Genomic DNA, 20,890 nt, shown 5'->3' on the forward strand with positions numbered 1-20,890 from the left:
AACTCCTTGTCCAAGAAGGAGTCAAAATTTTCAATCGTTTCCCTTTTCCGCATGTTCTTACGCTTTTTCAATTTGTCGTAGAGGCCCTTGATCTTCCTGAATTATAATTTCATTAATATTGTCATTTCAAAATAAAATGAAAACAATTTTTCTTACCTTGTTGCCAGAACTAAAAGGGCTGTCATTGCTAGATGAATATCATGAGATCACTGACGGGATCATCGTCGACGTGGCTGGATCGGCAATATACTGCAGTCTCGTGTGAAATATTGCTCTGGCCAGCATGAAGTGCAGTCTTTGCTCAATTAAATGTAGAAAGTTTCTAAATTACATTACTGTAAGAGAAACTAAGTGCCTAATATAAATATGCATACAGTACAACTACAGATTGTTCAATGTTCATGAATCATTGGTTTCATGGTTTTAAACATTATATACATCTGTAGATTAATTTATGAAAGATCGATCGGCTATATTTCTCTTATTTTCCCAGCAAAAAATATATGTTTGAAACCGGACTGATGTATCGTGAACAGCCTGTAGGGTAAATACCTAAAAAACACTAGCACTCACTTGACAATATTGCAAGGCTGAAAGAAGTCCGTTTGCCTGTACATTTCGATGGTACTGTAATGACTTAATATCAAACTTGAAACCTCGGCCAGCATTAAATCTACATGAGTCGCATGGTTTTCCTTGCGGCTCAAAAGAAAACGAAGGATGTCCTTGTTTGTCGAAGGACTGTGACATGGAAGGCTGTCACACGTTCCATCAATAAAATCGGACAACTTCATTGCAATATTGAGAAAACTATTTGAGAAATGATCACTATTCATATAGCGGTGTTACATTGATTTTAGTTACGTTGCAATTTTACTCGACTCTTATCAGTTCACTTCTTATCAGCGCGATCGCAGTAAGTTTTACTGTGTGCAACAGTTACATAACTGTAACTGTATAATACACATAACATTAACTCTGTAATGCACTTCAAACTGCAGTATAAAGAGTACGCACTTCGCACAAATGACAAGAAGGTAATAGTAATACGATTTTTGGTATTAATATCTTAATATTAATAACACGGCTTGTTCGATTCAAGCCCGTTCAATGTGGTCAATACCTGATGTGCGGATCACAGGCTTCGTTATTTACAATAACTGAGATTAGGCAGATATAGCGGTTCCAGTCGTTACCTGGGGACCCCAGGCTGTAATATTCATAAAAATTGAAGCTGCGGCGGAATGACAATCTGGGATGAGTGCGGCCCAGGAATGCCAGCCGTTACGCCGCTCAGCTTAATGTAAAAACTGTATTACAATTGATAGCATCATTAAAATTTCAATCACGTTTTAGAGCAATTTACACGAGAGTAGGACAATTATAACCTGTTTAATCTTGTTCGGCGTCATCGAAAACATAGGGTTACAAGGTTTCCGCTTCGATTTCCATCAATAAAAAATCCTTCTAATTTCGATTCTCTGGGCCAGCTGTCTGCTGGGTTTCAGAAGGTGGTACCAGATGCTGCTATAATTGAGCGCTCAGCTGCTCTAATTAGGTCCAATTACACCCGATACACGATATTATTCCATATAAGGCCTGATCAAGTAGCTTCAGCTCTGGTGACGTCACAAAATCTCCTAGTCGGCATACGACACGTTACGAATGTGATCACGTGCCCGAGGCTTTACGAATCAAGGTCACGTGATAGGATTAGCGGTCACGTGATAGGACTGAATGTCACGTGACCTCAGTTATCCCTTATATGGCACAACTAGCGCAATTGATCAGCTCTTAATTAGGCTGCAATCCTTGACAGGCCTATAATTACCCAATTTTAAATGAACGATATCTCATCCTACAGAATGATGAGAGCGTAAACAGAATGCTTCCCGGAATCAGCACAATGCAGGGAACAAGATGCTGTTGGAATATCAATTATTCATCTTCCACCCGTAGTCCCTACTGTCATTAGTAGGGTCGTATCACCTCCAGGCATCAGGAGACCGATAAAGCTAAAACATCGTTTACATCTTTAGGTACAAACCATGCGATCCTTCATATAGCCGGTCTAATATTTGTTTTATTTTCTTAGTTGGTAGTTTGCACAATGCACTCCTACTTCTGGAGCTCTGTGAGTTGGTAGTTTTCACTCCTGGAGCTCTTAGTTGGTAGTTTGCACCCCTGGAGCTATGTGAGTTGGTAGTTTGTACTCCTGGAGCTCTGTGAGTTGGTAGTTTGCACTCCTGGAGCTATGTGAGTTGGTAGTTTGCACTCCTGGAGCTCTTAGTTGGTAGTTTGCACTCCTGGAGCTATGTGAGTTGGTAGTTTGCACTCCTGGAGCTATGTGAGTTGGTAGTTCACTCCCGGAGCTATTTGAGTTGGTAGTTTGCACTCCTAGAGCTGTGTGAGTTGGTAGTTTGCACTCTTGGAGCTCTGTGAGTTGGTAGTTTGCACTCTTGGAGCTCTGTGAGTTGGTAGTTTGCACTCTTGGAGCTCTGTGAGTTGGTAGTTTGCACTCTTGGAGCTCTGTGAGTTGGTGGCAGATTTCCACTGCACGTAGTCCGAGTGATTAGATGATTATAATTTTATCAGAATAGGCAAGTTCTCGTATGATATTCATATACTGTAGGTAGATGCACCTCCTACTGATATAGCATAGGGAGCTGGAGTGGGGACTCTAATATCTTTTGTCCATACTATGAATCATTGAATTTATCGTCTAAATCTAAGTGCTAAGACTAATGCTGACAAGCTCTACAATTCAACGCTTAAAATAAGGATCCTATTCATTTATACCTTGCTTAATTGAACCTGATGAGGTCTCCTAAATTATTTGAGTGGCATGATGCTCCAAGGGACTCCCGTTTGCGTGTTATACGCTCCGGCGACTCGTTCATCCCACCTAGTACAATGTCCAAATTTCCTGTAAACGCTGCAGCATCCTCCAACCAGATTTTCAGTCTTCCTTGGTGGACCTCTTGATAATTCCACACGTGTCCAGTAATAAGCAGGGGTGCCTGGTATTCTGGTCACATGTCCATTGTACGTCTAGTTCTACTGGACTCATCTGACTCTAAGCTGCTGAGCACGTTGTAGCATCTCGTACATAAATCACAGGGCTCTGATACTGATAGTTAGGTTGAAGGTTATGCTCTGATACTGATACTGATAGTTAGGTTGAAGGTTATGCTCTGATACTGATACTGATAGTTAGAATGAAGGTTATGCTCTGATACTGATAGTAAGGTTGAAGGTTATGCTCTGATACTGATACTGATAGTTAGAATGAAGGTTATGCTCTGATACTGATAGTAAGGTTGAAGGTTATGCTCTGATACTGATACTGATAGTTAGGTTGAAGGTTATGCTCTGATACTGATACTGATAGTTAGGTTGAAGGTTATGCTCTGATACTGATACTGATAGTTAGGTTGAAGGTTATGCTCTGATACTGATACTGATAGTTAGAATGAAGGTTATGCTCTGATACTGATAGTAAGGTTGAAGGTTATGCTCTGATACTGATACTGATAGTTAGGTTGAAGGTTATGCTCTGATACTGATACTGATAGTTAGGTTGAAGGTTATGCTCTGGTACTGATAGTTAGAATGAAGGTTATGCTCTGATACTGATACTGATAGTTAGGTTGAAGGTTATGCTCTGATACTGATACTGATAGTTAGGTTGAAGGTTATGCTCTGGTACTGATACTGATAGTTAGGTTGAAGGTTATGCTCTGATACTGATACTGATAGTTAGGTTGAAGGTTATGCTCTGATACTGATACTGATAGTTAGGTTGAAGGTTATGCTCTGATACTGATACTGATAGTTAGGTTGAAAGTTATGCTCTGATACTGATACTGATAGTTAGGTTGAAGGTTATGCTCTGATACTGATACTGATAGTTAGGTTGAAGGTTATGCTCTGATACTGATACTGATAGTTAGGTTGAAGGTTATGCTCTGATACTGATACTGATAGTTAGGTTGAAGGTTATGCTCTGGTACTGATAGTTAGAATGAAGGTTATGCTCTGATACTGATACTGATAGTTAGGTTGAAGGTTATGCTCTGATACTGATACTGATAGTTAGGTTGAAGGTTATGCTCTGGTACTGATACTGATAGTTAGGTTGAAGGGTATGCTCTGATACTGATACTGATAGTTAAGTTAGGTTGAAGGTTATGCTCTGATACTGATACTGATAGTTAGGTTGAAGGTTATGCTCTGATACTGATAGTTAGGTTGAAGGTTATGCTCTGATACTGATAGTTAGATTGAAGGTTATGGTATTCTCTCTAAGGGCCTTCTAATCGGAGGTAAAATCTCCGAGCTTATGCTGGGTCACTTGGTCTCATTTATGTTTTTTAATCTAGAGAGACGAGGAAAGTGCACTGTGTAAGCTTACAATATGTATGTACTAGTACTACGGGGGGGGGGGGGGGGGGGGGGGGGGGGGTGTAACCCAAAAAAACCCAACTCCTACCCAAGAAAAGGTAATACTGGGATTGGGTTTTTTTGGGTTTTTTTGGGTTTTTTAAACAAAATTTAAACAAAATTCTAGCCATTTCATTAATTGTATTGAATGTGAATTATTTCCCACTGAGTCTTACCTACGTGTTGTTCTCATGTCTTAACTTAATAGATAGTTTACATAGTATATAAGTGTGTTTATAATTATATTGATAGTATGTTATCACGATAGCAAACAGGATGTCTCGTTCATTGAGATATAATCCATATGAATGCACAAAGTGGAAATGTGCCAAACGTGGCAAATGTGTTCTCCTGTCATGGAAGGAGGCTATGGCGAAGGTCAAGGGCAAGTCAAAGCACATGACTTAAATTACTTGAGTCCGGCTTCAGAGTCCGAGTCTCGATGATGTGTCTCCAAAGCTTTCTGTCCGCCATAAGCTCCTTAATCTCCCCAGTGTTTTTGAGTCCAGTGTCACTTATTAGGTTATCGACGAAGGTGAGCGGTGGTCTACCCCTCCCTAGGTTCCCAAAGGAGAAGTTGGTGTGCTGCCAGGTCATCATGTCGCTGGATGTGCCCAGCCAACCTCATTCTTCTGGCCTGTATCTTCGAAATAACTCTTGGGAGTGATCCAAAGACCTCCTTGTTGGTGCGATGTCCTATCCAGTCCACGTTTAGGGCCATCCGAAGCATTCTACTGTAACATCCGTCTATTCTTTTCCTCAAAGATTCTGTTATTGTCCACGTTTTCGTTCCATACAGGAAGATTGATTCAACCGTAGCTTGAACAGACGGATCTTTAAATCTCGGCGCAAATTGGACCTCCATATAGCCTACATTTTGTGGTAGGCAGCCCATGCCTTGGCCTTGCGTAACCTAAAGTCGTGCTCCGTTGTACTAAAATCCTCAACTTCTTCTAAGGCATGTCCGTCCTTAGAAATTATTGTGTGTGGCTCCTCTCCTACTAAATTAACTGTAAGATGCTTGGTTTTAGACAAAAAAGATTTCATGCCTCCTCATCAGATGAGGCTTCTGTAGGACTGTAGCATGTGATGACAGTGAGCCTGGGCTTTCCATTAAGAGACATGGTGAGGATCCTTGCGCTGTAAGATTTTATAACTTTATAAGACTTATAGCCTCATATGCGCTGCTGTCCTCGTCAAGATGATTTCTACTCTCCCATTAGAAGCGCCAGCTGCGTTTCTCCACGCAGATGAGATCACTGGATGAATCCCTTTGTTCATCTTTTTTATTCTGGTATTCTCAGCAATCAGCATGCACTACCCGATGTTCGATTCTTGCAGGGCAAGGATGTGCAGCTTGCTTCGAGAAAATAGTTCTGCAAGTTCGATGCGTTTGTGCTATTCTCTGGCTGTTCTTATGTTAAATGTGCTAACCTTAGCAGTCCTTTTACATGATACAATACAATTGATGTTCATATTTTTTTGATGTTTTCTTGTTTGACTTTCTGTAGTGTTGTGGAGACCGAGTCATCAGCTTCTGTAATAGCAGCGTAATTACCCCGGCAACCACTTCCGCTAGAAAAATAAGGGGCTTTAACCCTTAAGCTGTTGATAAACTTCATCTTGACTTTTCAGTTGGCTCACAATCCTGTGCAGTACCCTACACATTGGCAGTGGATTGTGTTCTTAACTCTTGCGCCACTAAAAGGTTAAGGGCATCCGCTTGAACAATAGCCATCTTTAACTCTCACCATAATATCTTGGGTATCTTGAGCATGTAATTGCACGAACATATTGCTAAACAAGACAAATGTGACACTTTCTTTTTCTACCTAACAGCATCAGTTGTAATCCTTACCCAATCGTCACCTGCTCCAGTGTGGGACTTTCCGATTTTATCCCAAAGCATAAGGAGGTTAGAGTGAGAACAGAGCTACACTTTAGCGGGGACTAACCCTTCCCTTGACTACCTCTTTACCCGGTACCCCGGGATAGGGAGCCGTATCCTGACTACCAGAGTGTGGTCCAGTCTAGCTGGGTCATAGTAGACTAGGTTGAACAGGGTAACAGCCAACACCTCTTTAGCTACTGTGCAATCCACAGTAAAGATTTACGAGTCTCAAAGCCTCTTGTAGACCAAGAGTTAAGGAGTCAATAGATCAAATTATTGAACTTCCGGGGCTCAATGTCTCCCGTCGACCGTCCTGCCTTTAGCCTGGACCCCCTGTCCAATATCCAGTCTTCACCACGCGGAGGTAGTGGCTTTCATCATGCTGTCCGATGAGTGTCTGGAAGAGGGCACCAGCAGGATACCCCTTTTCAAAGTTCTGGGAGCCTCACATCAGACCAGGGCTTCCACCCAGCTATGAAGAAGGGAGTCTCAAGGGGTAGAGAACTCCTTCAAGAACACTATAGCTTTGAAGGAGAGGCTTTCCAACCATCTTCTGACGGAGCAGAAAGTGACGAAGCGGAAACAGATGATGAAGAAGAGGAAGTGGAGGATATTGACTCATCAGAGGAATGGGCGAAAATAGTAACTGTGTATGGTGATGCTCTGCATCATGATACGGCTGTTGAGGTTTGCCTCAATGGAGGGCGAGATCGAATGCCATCCCAGTCAAGATTTTAGCGACTCCAGGGCCATAAGCAAGCGAAGATATCACTTAATATCACATGTGATCATGCAGCTGATGGTAACTGCAAGATTCTTTCAGTTGGAGATAGAGCATGGTTTCTCGTTAAGCGGATGATCAGGAAAACGGAAACAGAGATCGTGAAGGTGAGAAGAAAGGCTTTATTCCTCTCGTACCGGTTGCGGTCAGGGTTGGGGTCATCAGTGAGTTGCGTCCCTACTAACTCAATTTGCCATGGCCATCGAAGTGAGCATTACATATGGCTGATATCATATCTGGATGGCCAACTTCTTCTGAGCACATCAGTGAATAAAATACTGCTTTTGGGTGATATTTAAGCGATTATATCTATTGTGATGTTGTAGTGATGAACCACAACAGTGATGTTGTACTGATAATTGTTTTGCTAGGTGCCTACATGATTTTATTTCTTCAAATGAAAAATTTGTAAAAAACCCAAAAAAACCCAAAAAAACCCAACTCCTACCCTGAAAAAGGTCATACTGGGATTGGGTTTTTTTGGGTTACACCCCCCCCACTACGGCTATATATAGAGTATAGACTTAGATCAGAGGGTTGGGTATTAAAGTTTACTGGGCGGCGCTCAGCCTGCCATTCCGCCGAATCTCTATTCTATGTTTATGAACATGAAACATAAATGGACATTATAGCCTGGGGTCCCCAGGTAACTTAAACTTAAAGTAAAATGGCCGAAATATATAATATTATAATAAAAGATCGAAGAAATGCTGCTAGGAATGTAGTTTCTGCTCACCATTCACAGCATGAGCAAGAAAACCGAAAGGAAATCGTGCAGCGTCTCAGTTGGGGCCAGGGTTCGTTAGCAGTTAGAATGCCCCGGTATTGTCATTGATAGTAAACGCCGGGCGTGCTTGTAACTGACTATTATTATACTGGTTTAGCTACTGCGGTACCACAATTACATGTTCAGGTTTACTTGTTGCTTTATGCTTGTATAATGTATACCGCGGCACACAGAGACCACTGTTGATTGTACGGCTTCGCATGCACCCTAACCCTCTCCGCCGGCCCGGCTGCGACCGGCACAATTCATCGATGAGATGATGGGTCGGCAGCGTCTGACAAAGATGTACCTGTTACCGCTTTACGTTTGATATTAGTTGTAATTTTTATTCTTATTCTTATTATGCTTGCACACATAAAGTTAAACCAAATCCCTTAGTTACCTGGTAAGTTTGTAAGACTAGGATCAGGATTAAATTATAACTTATTCAATCGCTGCTATATATTATAGTAATATTATATATATATTATAGTAATATATCACAATGCTGGCAAGCATGACCGTGCCTCTTATATTCACAATACTATTTGCCCCCTTTACTATTTACCCCCTTTACTATTATCTTATTATACCCCCTTTACTATTATACCCCTTTATTGTTTTTCAGGCATTAAGACTCATCGAAAGTAGTTCAGCAGGTAGATTTAAGTTCAAAACATTCTAATTCAATGTCAAAGATGACAGGAATAAGAAATAGTTATGTGGAGGTTTTTTAAGAAATTTGCGCAAAATACGCACCAGCATGTTATACGAAATTCGGTAAAAAACCGAAAATTGCCATATTCAGGTGCCTTAAAAACCATGTTAAAATTGAGTTAGAGATGTGAAACTTTGCAGGGCGTCTAGACGTTGACCAAATCGACTACAAAAAAAGTTTCAAGTTTCAGTAGCATTGGGAAGTGGGTTTTCTAGAACCCCTGTTTTACGACAGATTGTCGTGATATATACATATTCAGGGATAGACGCTTTGACAGTCAAATGTAGTCAATTGTATCCTAAATTTAAGTGTCCATAGATTCAAAAGTATAAAAGATACAGCCATTTCCGACCACAGGTCTTGACAATAATTGTTTACACTTTAGTTTGCATTGTATAAACAAATTATTTGACGTCATGAACACCCCTTGATGACGTCATCAAGTTAACCGTTTTTAAAACTTGATTTTCGACAAAGTAATAACTTTTAAAATTGATTTTACACCATTTAAAAGTAATTTTTTTCAACATCTGAGGAAATTTTCATCTTAGATAATTGTTCAAGCATTCTGAAAATCTACCGGAAAGTTTTCTTATCTTACTCCTTCATAAAGATATTTGCCTTTGAAGTTAGTGCTTTTTTGAAAAATTATTTTATAAAAACGTCAATTTTGCGATTTAGTATTCTCTGGTGTTGGGCTATCTCTTGGGTTGTGGAGCTCAGTTCTGCTTCCTATAAGTATAAATTGTGCATTAGGCCAGTTTTAAAGTTGAAAATCGAAAAGTTGCACACGTGAGGACACGCCCAAATTGATTAAAAATTGCTAAAATCACTGAAAATTGGTGTTTTCACGATTTTTATCAACTTTGGAGTCCCGTTGTGATCCAAGTTCTATTTGAAATCTTTTGAAACTTTGCACGCTTATCAAACTATATATAAAATACCACTATGCAAAAATTTACGGCGATTCAGTATTGGATGCGCACGCAACGTCCGCTCAAGGTTTGCACGTGCGAACGGTCAGAATTTTGCTCATTCGTGATTTCGAACAAATTCTGCTTTACCACGACAGTTCAATGTCATTATATATGAATTTAATGGCAACTTGAATGATTATAATGTTTTATGTTCAGTCAGTGATAGACCAATATGCTTATTTAAACACAAGGAAATGTTTTTAAAGGAAAAATTTCGAAATCGTTGAAACTCCTCCTTAATAATGAAGACATCAGTTTATATTTCGACTTTATAAAGTACCCTGACATTATAATCAAAAAGAGATGATATTACCCATAATCATGGGTAGAGTGGACCGCTGCCAGTGTCTCTCTTTCCCAAACAAAAGGAAATGATATTAATTTGATTGACCGTTCTCAAATGCAAAATGATACCGAGAATGAAATCGGTCGCTCGCTTTTCCCATTAATTTACAATTGTAATAGATTAAGAAGAACTACCCGAAGGCAGCTGTACTCAGCAATAAAGATTCAATAAACTTCAGCTAATTCACTAACTACCAGTACCACCCTTATCCCGAAATACTAGGTATATCGACCCGAACGCAACCCAAAGGAATTTTTACAGCATGTGATTAATTGTAAGCCGTGAATGAATGGGAAAAGCGAGCGACCGATTTCATTCTCGGTATCATTTTGCATTTGAGAACGGTCAATCAAATTAATATCATTTCCTTTTGTTTGGGAAAGAGAGACACTGGCAGCGGTCCACTCTACCCATGATTATGGGTTTTGGTCAAATAGTAATATATAATATAAATATAAAATATAACGCGCGTGCCGAACTCGGAACTGCTTCGCACATCGCAACTCATCGACGATCATGTTATCAAATATTATTTATGTTATTATATTTGACCAAAACCCATAATCATGGGTCTAGCCTGCCAGACTGCCAGTGTCTCTCTTTAGCTTTGTCTTTCCCAAACAAAATAATATTATGTTATTATATATCATCAATCATAATATTAATAATTCTAGTAAATATTGTACCCCAGCACTGGTGGGTGTGGACTAATCTCTGCACTGTGGAGGTTAGTCAGCGTTTTAGTAATACTGTGTTCAGTCTGATTGTTCTGCTTTAAATAGTGTTCATGGTCCTATCCTCAATTGCACTCTTGATCTTTAATTTAATTTACTTACTTGTATGTTGTAGTTAAGTTATGTCACTGTCTTGTGTCTGCAATGGACAATGTCTTATTTTGCCCACATTTTGCAGTCAGTTAATAACTTTAAGTGGTAGTCATTGCTACATGCATTGTATACCTCTCGTGCACGCGAAGGGGTTACAGCGTGTGTCAAGGTAGTCAGTGTAAATGTAATAAGCGCCAAGCTTATTTGGTACCAAAAGTTGTCTAAAAATGTGAATAAAATAAATCCACCGTGTAGCAATTTTCGCTAAAAATGCTACACGGCGCTTGTTTAGTAGAGGCTCTTACGGGCATTGTCTGCTCGATACGCTAGGGACCCCAGATACACCATACTAGACGTATTTTTGACCGTAAAATCGATTAAAAGTAGTTTCAAGATGATTGAACTGATTTTTCTCGGTTAAAATCGCAAAAAACCGATTTTTGGGCCAAAAATAGGCCAAAAAACCATGTTTTTTGATATTTTGAGCAAGTTAATTTTGTTGGCATGTCGCCAAAACTTGTATGGAGATAGCTAAAAGACAGCCGCACAAGATGGTATAAAAATAAAACAAATCCCTCTATTTTTTTGGGGTAAAAATCCAAAAAAGTGGTAAAAATTTTGACTTTTTTGCTTGAAGTTTGAATAATTTTTTGCAGTTGTATTAAATCAACTCAAAAATAGTCACATCGTGTCTGCCTAAATGTTTCCTTTCTGAGAAGTACCCACTTCATATACTTTATCGAAGTTTGAATATTGTCACTCCGCAAGCGTTTTTGCCAAATTTTCGACGCGCACTACGCGTAAAAGCATTTAGTTGTTATCAATTGGCACCCGCGCGTTCATCATAAATTTCAAACAGCTATAACTCAGCGAGATTGGAGGACTTCGCCGCTTCGACGCGCCGCGCGAACTAGCATTCTTGCTTCGCATCGTCGATCGTCGATCGTTGCTCTGCTTCGCAGAGCAACGATCTCGATGGGTTGACATCGTCAACCAATCAGCGAGATTATGTCCGTTCTAGCTCATATTTTCACACCAAATAGAAAATGATGTGATCTTTTTGCTGACAAAATATGAATATAATTACTCTATTTGCAGCTTAGAGTAATAGACTGTCAAAGTTTAAAACGCGCATTGGTATAGCACGTGACTAATAAGGCCAAATCTCTACTTCTTAACATATTATCGATCCTTAGACATCATACTATTGTGTCCAATTAGCGGTTAGGTCTCTAAACTCGTAGCAGAAAACACGCCTTTTTGCCCGTAAGAGCCTTTACTAGTTAGCCGCGCGTGCTTTTTTCGCGCAAATATTTAGTTTTTGGCCTATAACTTTCACATTTTCAGTTATTATCACATAATTATTACATAATTATTATGGCATCGTAATCAGCTCATCAAGACGAAACTTTTAGTAATAGTACTAATATTTTAAGATTTCAAGAAAAATTATTTTCAAAATTTTAAAATCTGAACACAAGGGTGAGAAATTTTGAACAAATTTTAAGCAATAAATTACCGATTTTTCGTCCTTTGTACACTCTTGCAATGCACAGGAGGCCAACATATAGCTCGACGTTATCGTGCTACACGGTGAATTTTCATTATTCACAGTTAGAGGCAACTTTTGGTACCAAATTTATCAAAATCAGAGACAAAAAATTCTGTGCCAGCTCATGGCGCTTATTACATAGACTATGGGAGGTATTGTCGGCACGAAACATTCACTATTACTATTAGTATACCAAAAGGTCCTTTTTTGGCGTCGGTAGTTTAAACAATCAACAATAAACAAAAATTTTATGCGAAGTCGAAATGCTAGAACTTGAAGTATAGTTACGTTCTGATCGCTCTTACTAAATCGCTCGCTCAAATTTTAAGAAAATTCTTGTGAAAAGGCCCTTTGGGTGTGAAATTGATCTGGGTAGGTGTATTTTTGGACGCTGATTCCGAATCACCCCCCATGACGTAGGGTAAAAAGTCTTTCCTGGAGAGTTATGGGCAAAAAACGGTTTTGGTCACGTGACAGGCTAGTAGTAGTAAAACATGAATTCGATTGTTTAGGGCTCGGGTTAGGGTTAGGGTTGTGGTAAGGGTTATGGATAGCTTCGGGGTTATGGTTAGGGTTAGGGTTGGGATTAGGGTTTATGTAAAACCGTTTTGTACGGCTGCAAAACCATAAAAACCAAAGTCACGTGAAATTTTTGGGCGAGCGAATTAGTAAGAGCCCGTTCTGATGCGAGTTGTTTAATATTATTATTAATCAACTATATACAGCAAACACAAGATAATAGGAAATAAATCATAAAATCGAGTGGCCGAGTAGTCTCGACTCACCCATAGCTTCTCCATAAGCGTCTATCATGAGCTTTGTACACTAAATCGTTGAAATTACTTAAACTAAATCTTTTATTTACAATCACAATAATATTTTTCGTCATAATGTCTTTTAATAATAAATCAAATAAATTTGAGCGAGGTCTGCCCCTCCTTCCTTTGTAGTCAAAACATCCTAAACATGCAAATCTAAAAGATAAGAAAGCGGGAGTGTCATCACCACTTCTGAGAACGTGCCCAAGCATCTTCCATCGTGCTTTCTTGATCCTTTCAGTAAGGGGACTGACGTTACATCTCTTATATAAGTTCTCGTTACTGATAACCGTAGGCCAATAGGTGTTGATTATCTGTCTCAGATGCTTCCTTTGAAGAACGTCGACAGATGCCATTACGGTTTCAGGAGCAGCCCAGCTGCTACAGTTATACAACAACACTGAAGTGACAAGAGCTTCGTACAACTTCAGCTTTCTACTTTCACTGATCTGAACAGAACTATTCAACCAGACTTTCTTGTAGGTGTAGAAGGCAACATTGGCTTTGTTGCGTCGGTTTACAATATCTCTTTCTGAACAGAGCTTTGATCCTAATAGCACTGACTCTCGCCACTCTTCATTTCCTCTGATTTTATTGCCATGGGCATCCAAATCATCTGTCTCTGCCAGATACACTCTTGTAAACACCGTCTTTGATTCGTTAACAAAGAGGCTCCAGTCCTTTAGTATGTCACTAGCAATCTCTAGTATCTTCACCAGACTCTGACCATCTTCACTCAGAAGCTCAGCATCGTCAGCATAGGCGGACTCTAATGGGAGGCCTCTATCAGAGACTGGGGGGTTTGGTCTAGGAATTGTGACACTGATCACGGCTCTGATGTGATTCAGGGCACCGGCAAGGGTCAATGTAAACACTTTACCTGCCAGACTGTCTCCCTGGTAAGCGCCAATATTAATCACGAATTCACCAGACTCAGCTCTGTTGACCGTCACCTTGAGCTTTGTATTTGAGAGGAGGTACTGAACCAGGCGAATGTCGTCTCTAGAGCATCCTGCATCAATGAGGAGGTTGATGATGGTCTGTCTGCGGATGGTATTAAACGCAGCGGTCATGTCAATGTTGATTTTACTATACTCAAACTAGCGCCTGGTAACCACTGATGTCAACATTCTCTGAGACCAAACCAGGTCAGCACAACTGCGACCCTGCTTGTATGCCGCCTGCCAAGGTCCAGTGTACATATCAACGTGGTAATTGATTCTGTTCAAGGCTACGAGGGATAGGACTTTTCGAGTTCCAATTAGCAATGTGAGGGGCCGGATAGACTTTACCGGACCTCGGGGTTTTCCTGGCTTCTGAAGGGGTGTCAGGATACCTTCTCCAATAGCTGGGATGTATGTGTTGGTCTCAAAGGAGAGATTGTAGATCCTAGCCAACTCATAGTGGAGGGGATATCCAGCAGCTTTCATTAGCTCATTAGGTATACCGTCAGGGCCACACGCTCTACCGGATTTCAGCTTCATAACAGCACGGCCAACTTCTTCAGGTGTTATGGGACAGAGGAGGCAACCAGGAGGGTCTATGAATGCTGGGAGGTGGGGTTCATCTTTGTCATTGAACTCATTATTAAAGTATTCTTTAATAGCTTCTGCTTTTAATGAGTCAGATCCTAAGGTGTTGCCGTCTGCATTGTGGACAGTCACTCCATCTTTCCTTATCCTACACTGGGCCAAAGTTCTATTCGCTTCAAACATGCTTCTGCAGCTGTCGGTGTTGTTGATGACATCTACTAGGGCGTTAGCAGTGGCCTCGTTGATAGATTTCAACCTCTTTTTGATGGTACGTTTGAGATGGTTGATTCTTTTTCTGAGGTCACTCCTGTCACTTATCCCTGTGAGGCTACATTCTTGCTGAAGGGACTTTCTCTCTGCTGAAAGTTTAACGACAGTTGGATCATCGCTGTACTGATGAGGCTTCCCCGGGGGCACTTTACCAACCACCTGGACGGCACATTTACTCAATATACCAAAAATATCAGAATTTTCAGAAATAGCATTATTAGTTAAAACTCTACAATCAATATTACTTTTAAAAGAATCAAAAAATTTAGACTTAATATCAGAATCATTAAGGCGATTGACATCAAACCTTATTTTGTCAGACCTGGGCCGCTTATGTACAATGTATTCACAACCAAGTTTAAAACGTGCGACCACAGGTTTATGGTCAGATTTCACAAAATCACCGCAAAAAGAGCGGGAGTCTGTTAAACAGACTTTAAAGTTAGTACGACATAAAATATAATCAATTTGTTTAAAATAGTTAACAGTGTCTTTTGAACCCTTGGGTCTGCCCTGCATATTTCAATGATCTGAAAACTGCTATCAATATCCCAGCTCGATACGATTTGTTTGTTGCTGGAGATTTTAACGCCCGACTTGGGAGATGCAGTAGGAAAGAGTATGATGCTGGCCTTAATAATCATATTGGTCAGTTCGGTAATGGTCTGAGAAACAGGAACGGTGAGTTTCTACTGGACTTTATTGTTGATAATGGTCTGTTTGCGTGCAATACTGCGTTCCAACACAGAGCAAAGTATATTACCACCATCTAGCCTTCCAGGTGGTTGTTTAATAATAATGTTTATTTAGTATTTACTTACATAATGTTAATGTTTAACTGTTAAAAACGGTATTTCTCACGAAATTTGTGGATGATGATTAATCACTCTACACTCAACTGTCACGTGACTTTTTTAACCCGTTCTCTACGACTCATCACGTGATCGATACAGTTTTTCGCCAATATCTCGTCAGAGAGCATTTAACCCTATCACCTATGTCACATGGGGGGTGATTCGGAATCAGCGTCTGAAAATACATCGATTGAAGTTGGTTACAACCATCGGGGGCCCTTTTAGAACAATCTCGAAGATCGACTGTAGAGTGATTTAGCACGCTCGGAAATTTGTAGTGAGTAAAATTAAATTGATTCTGTAACCTGTTGCACTTGCAGTTGCAGAATAAGCAGGGAATTTATTTATTTTGCTTAATAATCACTCTCTACTCTGTCACTGTCAGTGTCTCTGTACAGGAGTATCTGAGCATCACGTGACTAGGTTTAACACTTGTAGCACGATGCACTAATCGCTAATGGGACACGCCGACCTGCGATGTTCGAATCTTCCATTAAGTTTAACACGTTCTCCAACTCCAAGTCCATATGCCTCTGACAGAGACCCAATGTACCTAAAACCCTCTTAGAGTTAGTCTTATACTCTGATCCCAACCCTAACACCCTAACTCAAGCATCTGCTTAAACTCTAGCCGTAACGAGAAATTTGACCTTATTCCTTATAGTTATACTTATATGATCATATTCATGCCACGTAATAAAGATAGTTTTCGCCGATATTGTGTATTGCCATTGGTAACTCGCCAGTGATGCATTTTAATCCTATGTCATATGTCATGTGGGTGATTCGGAATCAGCGTTTAAAAATACGTCGATCTAAGTTTGTTTCAGCTGCCTTTAACAAAAATACTAAAGTTTCAGCGTATAGTGATTTAATTTTAACACGCTCGGGATAAAAATAATATGCGTCTTACTCTAAATATAAATATATATTCGAAGGAGATGAGCTGCAAAGCGGTCTTACTCTTAGCAGTGATAGTCATTACACATTACACATTACACATTGCACATTACACATTACATCTGCACATTGCACATTACACATTACACATTACACATTACACATAACACATTACACATTACACATTACATTTACACATTACACATTACACATTACACATTACACATTACACATTACACATTACACATTACACATTACACATTACACATTACACATACGTAACGGTACGTTATAAACGGATTTGTAAGTATACTGTTTAGCTGGCAGCTGCGGAGTGATGTGTGATGGGGCCGGCTAGTGTTATGTTCTAATTTTATGTGCCTCAAACGATACCGAAAAATTAGTTTTAGGCCGTAGCATCAATTTTAAGTTCAATTCCCAATCCCGGTAGTTGCAATTAAATTGGCTGCAAAATTCCAAATATATAAATAAAATACTATTTGACTTTTTCTTCTCAGTATCACTATCAAATCATTTTCACATCGGAATTATTTAATTTCATCCCCACTATAAGTATACTATAACAACTACATGATAATGATCTAGGAGTGACAATTATTTTGGAGTTAAGTTCTTGCTAGTAAAATATGTTTCCCTGTCTGCGTCACTAATCGCGTACCGACGCTTAGTGGTAAATTCCATGATAATTCACAATTCGACTTCAGTCTTTTTCACCCTATTTGGGACAGACTACAGACTCTCAAAAACCTCAAATGAGTGGACACACAAATTAGATTTAGATGCGTTCCTAACGGGTAATTAAAGGAACCCCACTCTGGTATCCGAATAGGGTGTGAATCACACAATCCTAACATCCAGTAAATACCTCTTACTGTTAGTGTTAGTCATAGTGTTACTGTTAATGTTAGTGTTAGTGTTACTGTTGCTTTCAAATCATATACAGTTTGCCGCTAAAATGGGAATTTTGGACGGATAAAAATAGGTTACCCACTTTCCGCTTAGTGTCACAGTATCAGTAAAAGGCCAGATTTATAATTATAATTATATTTGAATTAGGTTTACTGTTTATGGTTTAACTCATTTGACGTCAATGGCCCGTGCAATTAGTAACAAGTATACTTGACAGGGTCATGACAGGGGCCACCGCGTCATTAAGTATCTTACCTCTCAGTAATAATCACTGACTATAATAATTTACAGTCCAGCAAAAGCTCGCGAATTTACATTTTCACTATATTAGTCTATATAGTCTATAAATTACAGTAACTTTCACTTTAATTGTAAATCTCAAACCGTGAGAATATTTTATTTTTACAGTGAGAGTCGGCAAGTTACGCAAATAGAGTACCACCACGTATTTCTGACCTGGCTGCCGACTACTAGTACTTTACAGGACGTCTAACTCTCCGAGCGGTAGGTTTGTGCTTGATACACGTTTCCCTTTTCGGGGCCGGCAAATATCTCTTTTCTGTGAAAGAGATACGCAAGATTGTGTTAATCTCTTTGTAGTTCAGTGAAAAAGTAAAAGGGTACTACATTAACATAGCGGGCCACAAAGTGATATAGTTAGAGAGCGGATAACTGGGTAGAAACTCAGCCTGTCATTCTGCCGAATCTCTATTCGGTTTACGAACATAATAGCGGCCTGGGGTCCCCAGGTAAAAACTCAAGATGTTGTTGTATTTTAAAGAATGACCATTCGGCGATCGTAAGATATTTAGGAATTTGTCGCATTAATTTGATTTTATTAATAATTCCAGAGCGTAGCACTGAAGGATCTTTTGTTATCACGATGTATTATTCTGTTTGTTTCAGTTAATTTTACAATGTTCTGCGTCACTGATCGCGCTGGGTCAATGAGTCAACATGAATGATCTCAGCCACAGTTTAACTTATACTCAACTAAAACTCTCAGCCGTTTATTAGAAATCGTATGCACAGTTTCTGAAGTTTTCATTATTATAACCTGGCTATCGCTAATTTGTTAGTGTTACACCCTGTCCCTGGAGTCTTGGCAGTGAAGTGTGAAGTTCCCTGGGGGGGGGGGGGGGGGGGGGGGGGAGTTCCTGCATCACCGGGTCTCTAACTCAGAGCCTGTAATTAAGGGCCTGTAAAGCTGTAATTAGGGGCCTGTGATTCAATTTCAGGGCCTGTAAATTACAGTTTAATTCAATTTCACGACCAGTAATTCAGGGCCTTTATATTCATATCGAAGAGATTATCGTCTTTTGTATCACCTCAATAACGGTTGCAGCTTTCAGCTTTAAGCTGTAACCGTTATTGACTATTGAGGTTATCCTATTTAATAAATAGGATGTTGTCAGTTTGCTCATTTCAGTCTGTTAATGTTTGAGTAGTCTCGTATGTTCCTGATTTGTTATTCACGGGAATGTAAGTCGTTACTGGCACTGGTGGCGACATTGATTTGATACAGATTTATTCAATAAATAGCACATTTTACTAAACCTAACGAGCAACAACAAATAAAAAGTTACAATTACAAACAGATATCATCAAAACACGTGTGCAAGTAAATGGATAAAAATTAAAGCAATTATAATTATATCTACAAATTGTTCAAACCCGAATTCTCCGTGTGCAATCCAAGTACATCACTCGATTACAAGAACTTTATTCCTATTATTAATAAACCTAAGATTTACAGCTACGTTGTATCGCACTGATCACATTTAATCTCTCTATCAGTAAATATCTTATCAGTCCTTGTCTTCCTGTCCCACACTACCTCTCCGTTCTGTTTGAAGTAGTAGACTCTGTGTTTGGGGATACAGAAACTCTCCCAATCGTCCACTGTCGTCACGTCACTCCAATCAAAGTTCAGGAATTCTTCCTCCACTAGCCCGTCAAACCTAATAAAATGTTAGATTAGACTACCTGTAAGAACTGGGTTGGGAAATGAACCTTATTTGCTTAATTGCTGTCACCTGTCTGCAACAAATATGGTTCACCTGTATCTAGATGTATATTTATCTCCAGGTTTTAAATGTTGCAGTACTTAATTACGAATCACATCAGATCAGGCGTGGAAGACGGGATTAGGGTCGTGTTTTTAACCACAGAACTTATTACCTATCCAGATATCCTACAATGAAGTGTTCCGGATTATATTGTTCGTCCCACTGCACTCTGTTCACTACATCCATCACTGTTCTCAGCTTTTTCTTTTGTTTCCTGCATTTCGAACATGTTTCTTCTTCTTCCTCGGCTGATTTCTTTTTCACTTTCTTGTTTTTGCGTTTCTGTTTAGGTTTGTGGTTGGGGTCTGTTTCGTGCAGATTCAAGCAGGAATCTCCAAATCTACATTTGCCTTCTTGGAAGAAAGAGCAGTAGGGTTTGCTTTGTTCTGGCTGGGATGTGCTGGGATGTGCTCTTTGTTCTGTTTGTTCAGCGCTTTGTTCTACATGTAGCTCTGGTTCTGATTTGTTCGGAAGAGTAGAGTTGTCCTGCAGTATAACATAAGAGGAGTGAGAGTCAGACTGTTCTGAGGTTTCTGATGTCTCCTTGTTGGTTTCCTGGCCTGCCATGCTCTGTCTTACTTCTGGTGAGGATGTCTCCTTGTTGGTCTCCTGGCCTGCCATGCTCTGTCTTACTTCTGAGTGTTAGCTGGTGATTGGTTGTGTTTTAATCTTATGTGTATTTAGAAAATAGAAAAGGGGCCATTCACAGCTGATATGGTCAATAATATTTGGCCATCTTTTACCCCCCCTCTCTGTCCAAAACTATGTCCGTCTACGTAATGTCTGCCTAAATAAGGTCCGATAAGGTATGGATTTTCTGTGAAAGTAAAATTAGCATCAGGATTCTGGATTTCTCCACCCTCCTCCACTAATATGCTGTATTAACTAAACTCTAATAGTATTAGGCTTCTATAACAACTCTTTAGTATTAGTCATACATTCCTAATGACTTGTTAGTGAAGCCTGGAGGTTATATTATAATATATTTAATATTATAAACTTAACAAACTTCCGCATTTAACATATTTGTGAAGAGTTATAGAAATGTAGCTGTTCCAAGTGAACGACGCACCTCTCCTGTCATGTCAAGGTTAGATCTTTCAACATATGACTGCTCCACTTACAATATATAGTCCTGGATATATAAAAGCACGAACAAGCTAGGCGTACTAACTTATTAGTATTACTGACTTTAACTTGTGTCGGAATTTATCAG

The 20,890-nt window shown here is 39.6% G+C and overlaps 1 protein-coding gene across 1 annotated transcript; it reads right to left on the minus strand.

Annotated features, from left to right (window-relative positions):
• Window positions 1-19,149: 19,149 nt before the first annotated feature.
• Window positions 19,150-20,344, minus strand: LOC134820937 (leukocyte receptor cluster member 9-like). Its single transcript, XM_063831604.1, has 2 exons — window positions 19,787-20,344; window positions 19,150-19,566 (listed from the first exon to the last, which is right to left on the minus strand). The coding sequence occupies exons 1-2, from the start codon at window positions 20,293-20,295 to the stop codon at window positions 19,362-19,364; spliced, it is 714 nt and encodes a 237-aa protein (XP_063687674.1). The 5' UTR covers window positions 20,296-20,344; the 3' UTR covers window positions 19,150-19,361.
• Window positions 20,345-20,890: the final 546 nt, after the last annotated feature.

The sequence above is a fragment of the Bolinopsis microptera genome, chromosome 9 (assembly GCF_026151205.1).
Source record: "Bolinopsis microptera isolate Bmic1 chromosome 9, MBARI_Bmic_1.0, whole genome shotgun sequence".
NCBI lineage: Eukaryota > Metazoa > Ctenophora > Tentaculata > Lobata > Bolinopsidae > Bolinopsis > Bolinopsis microptera.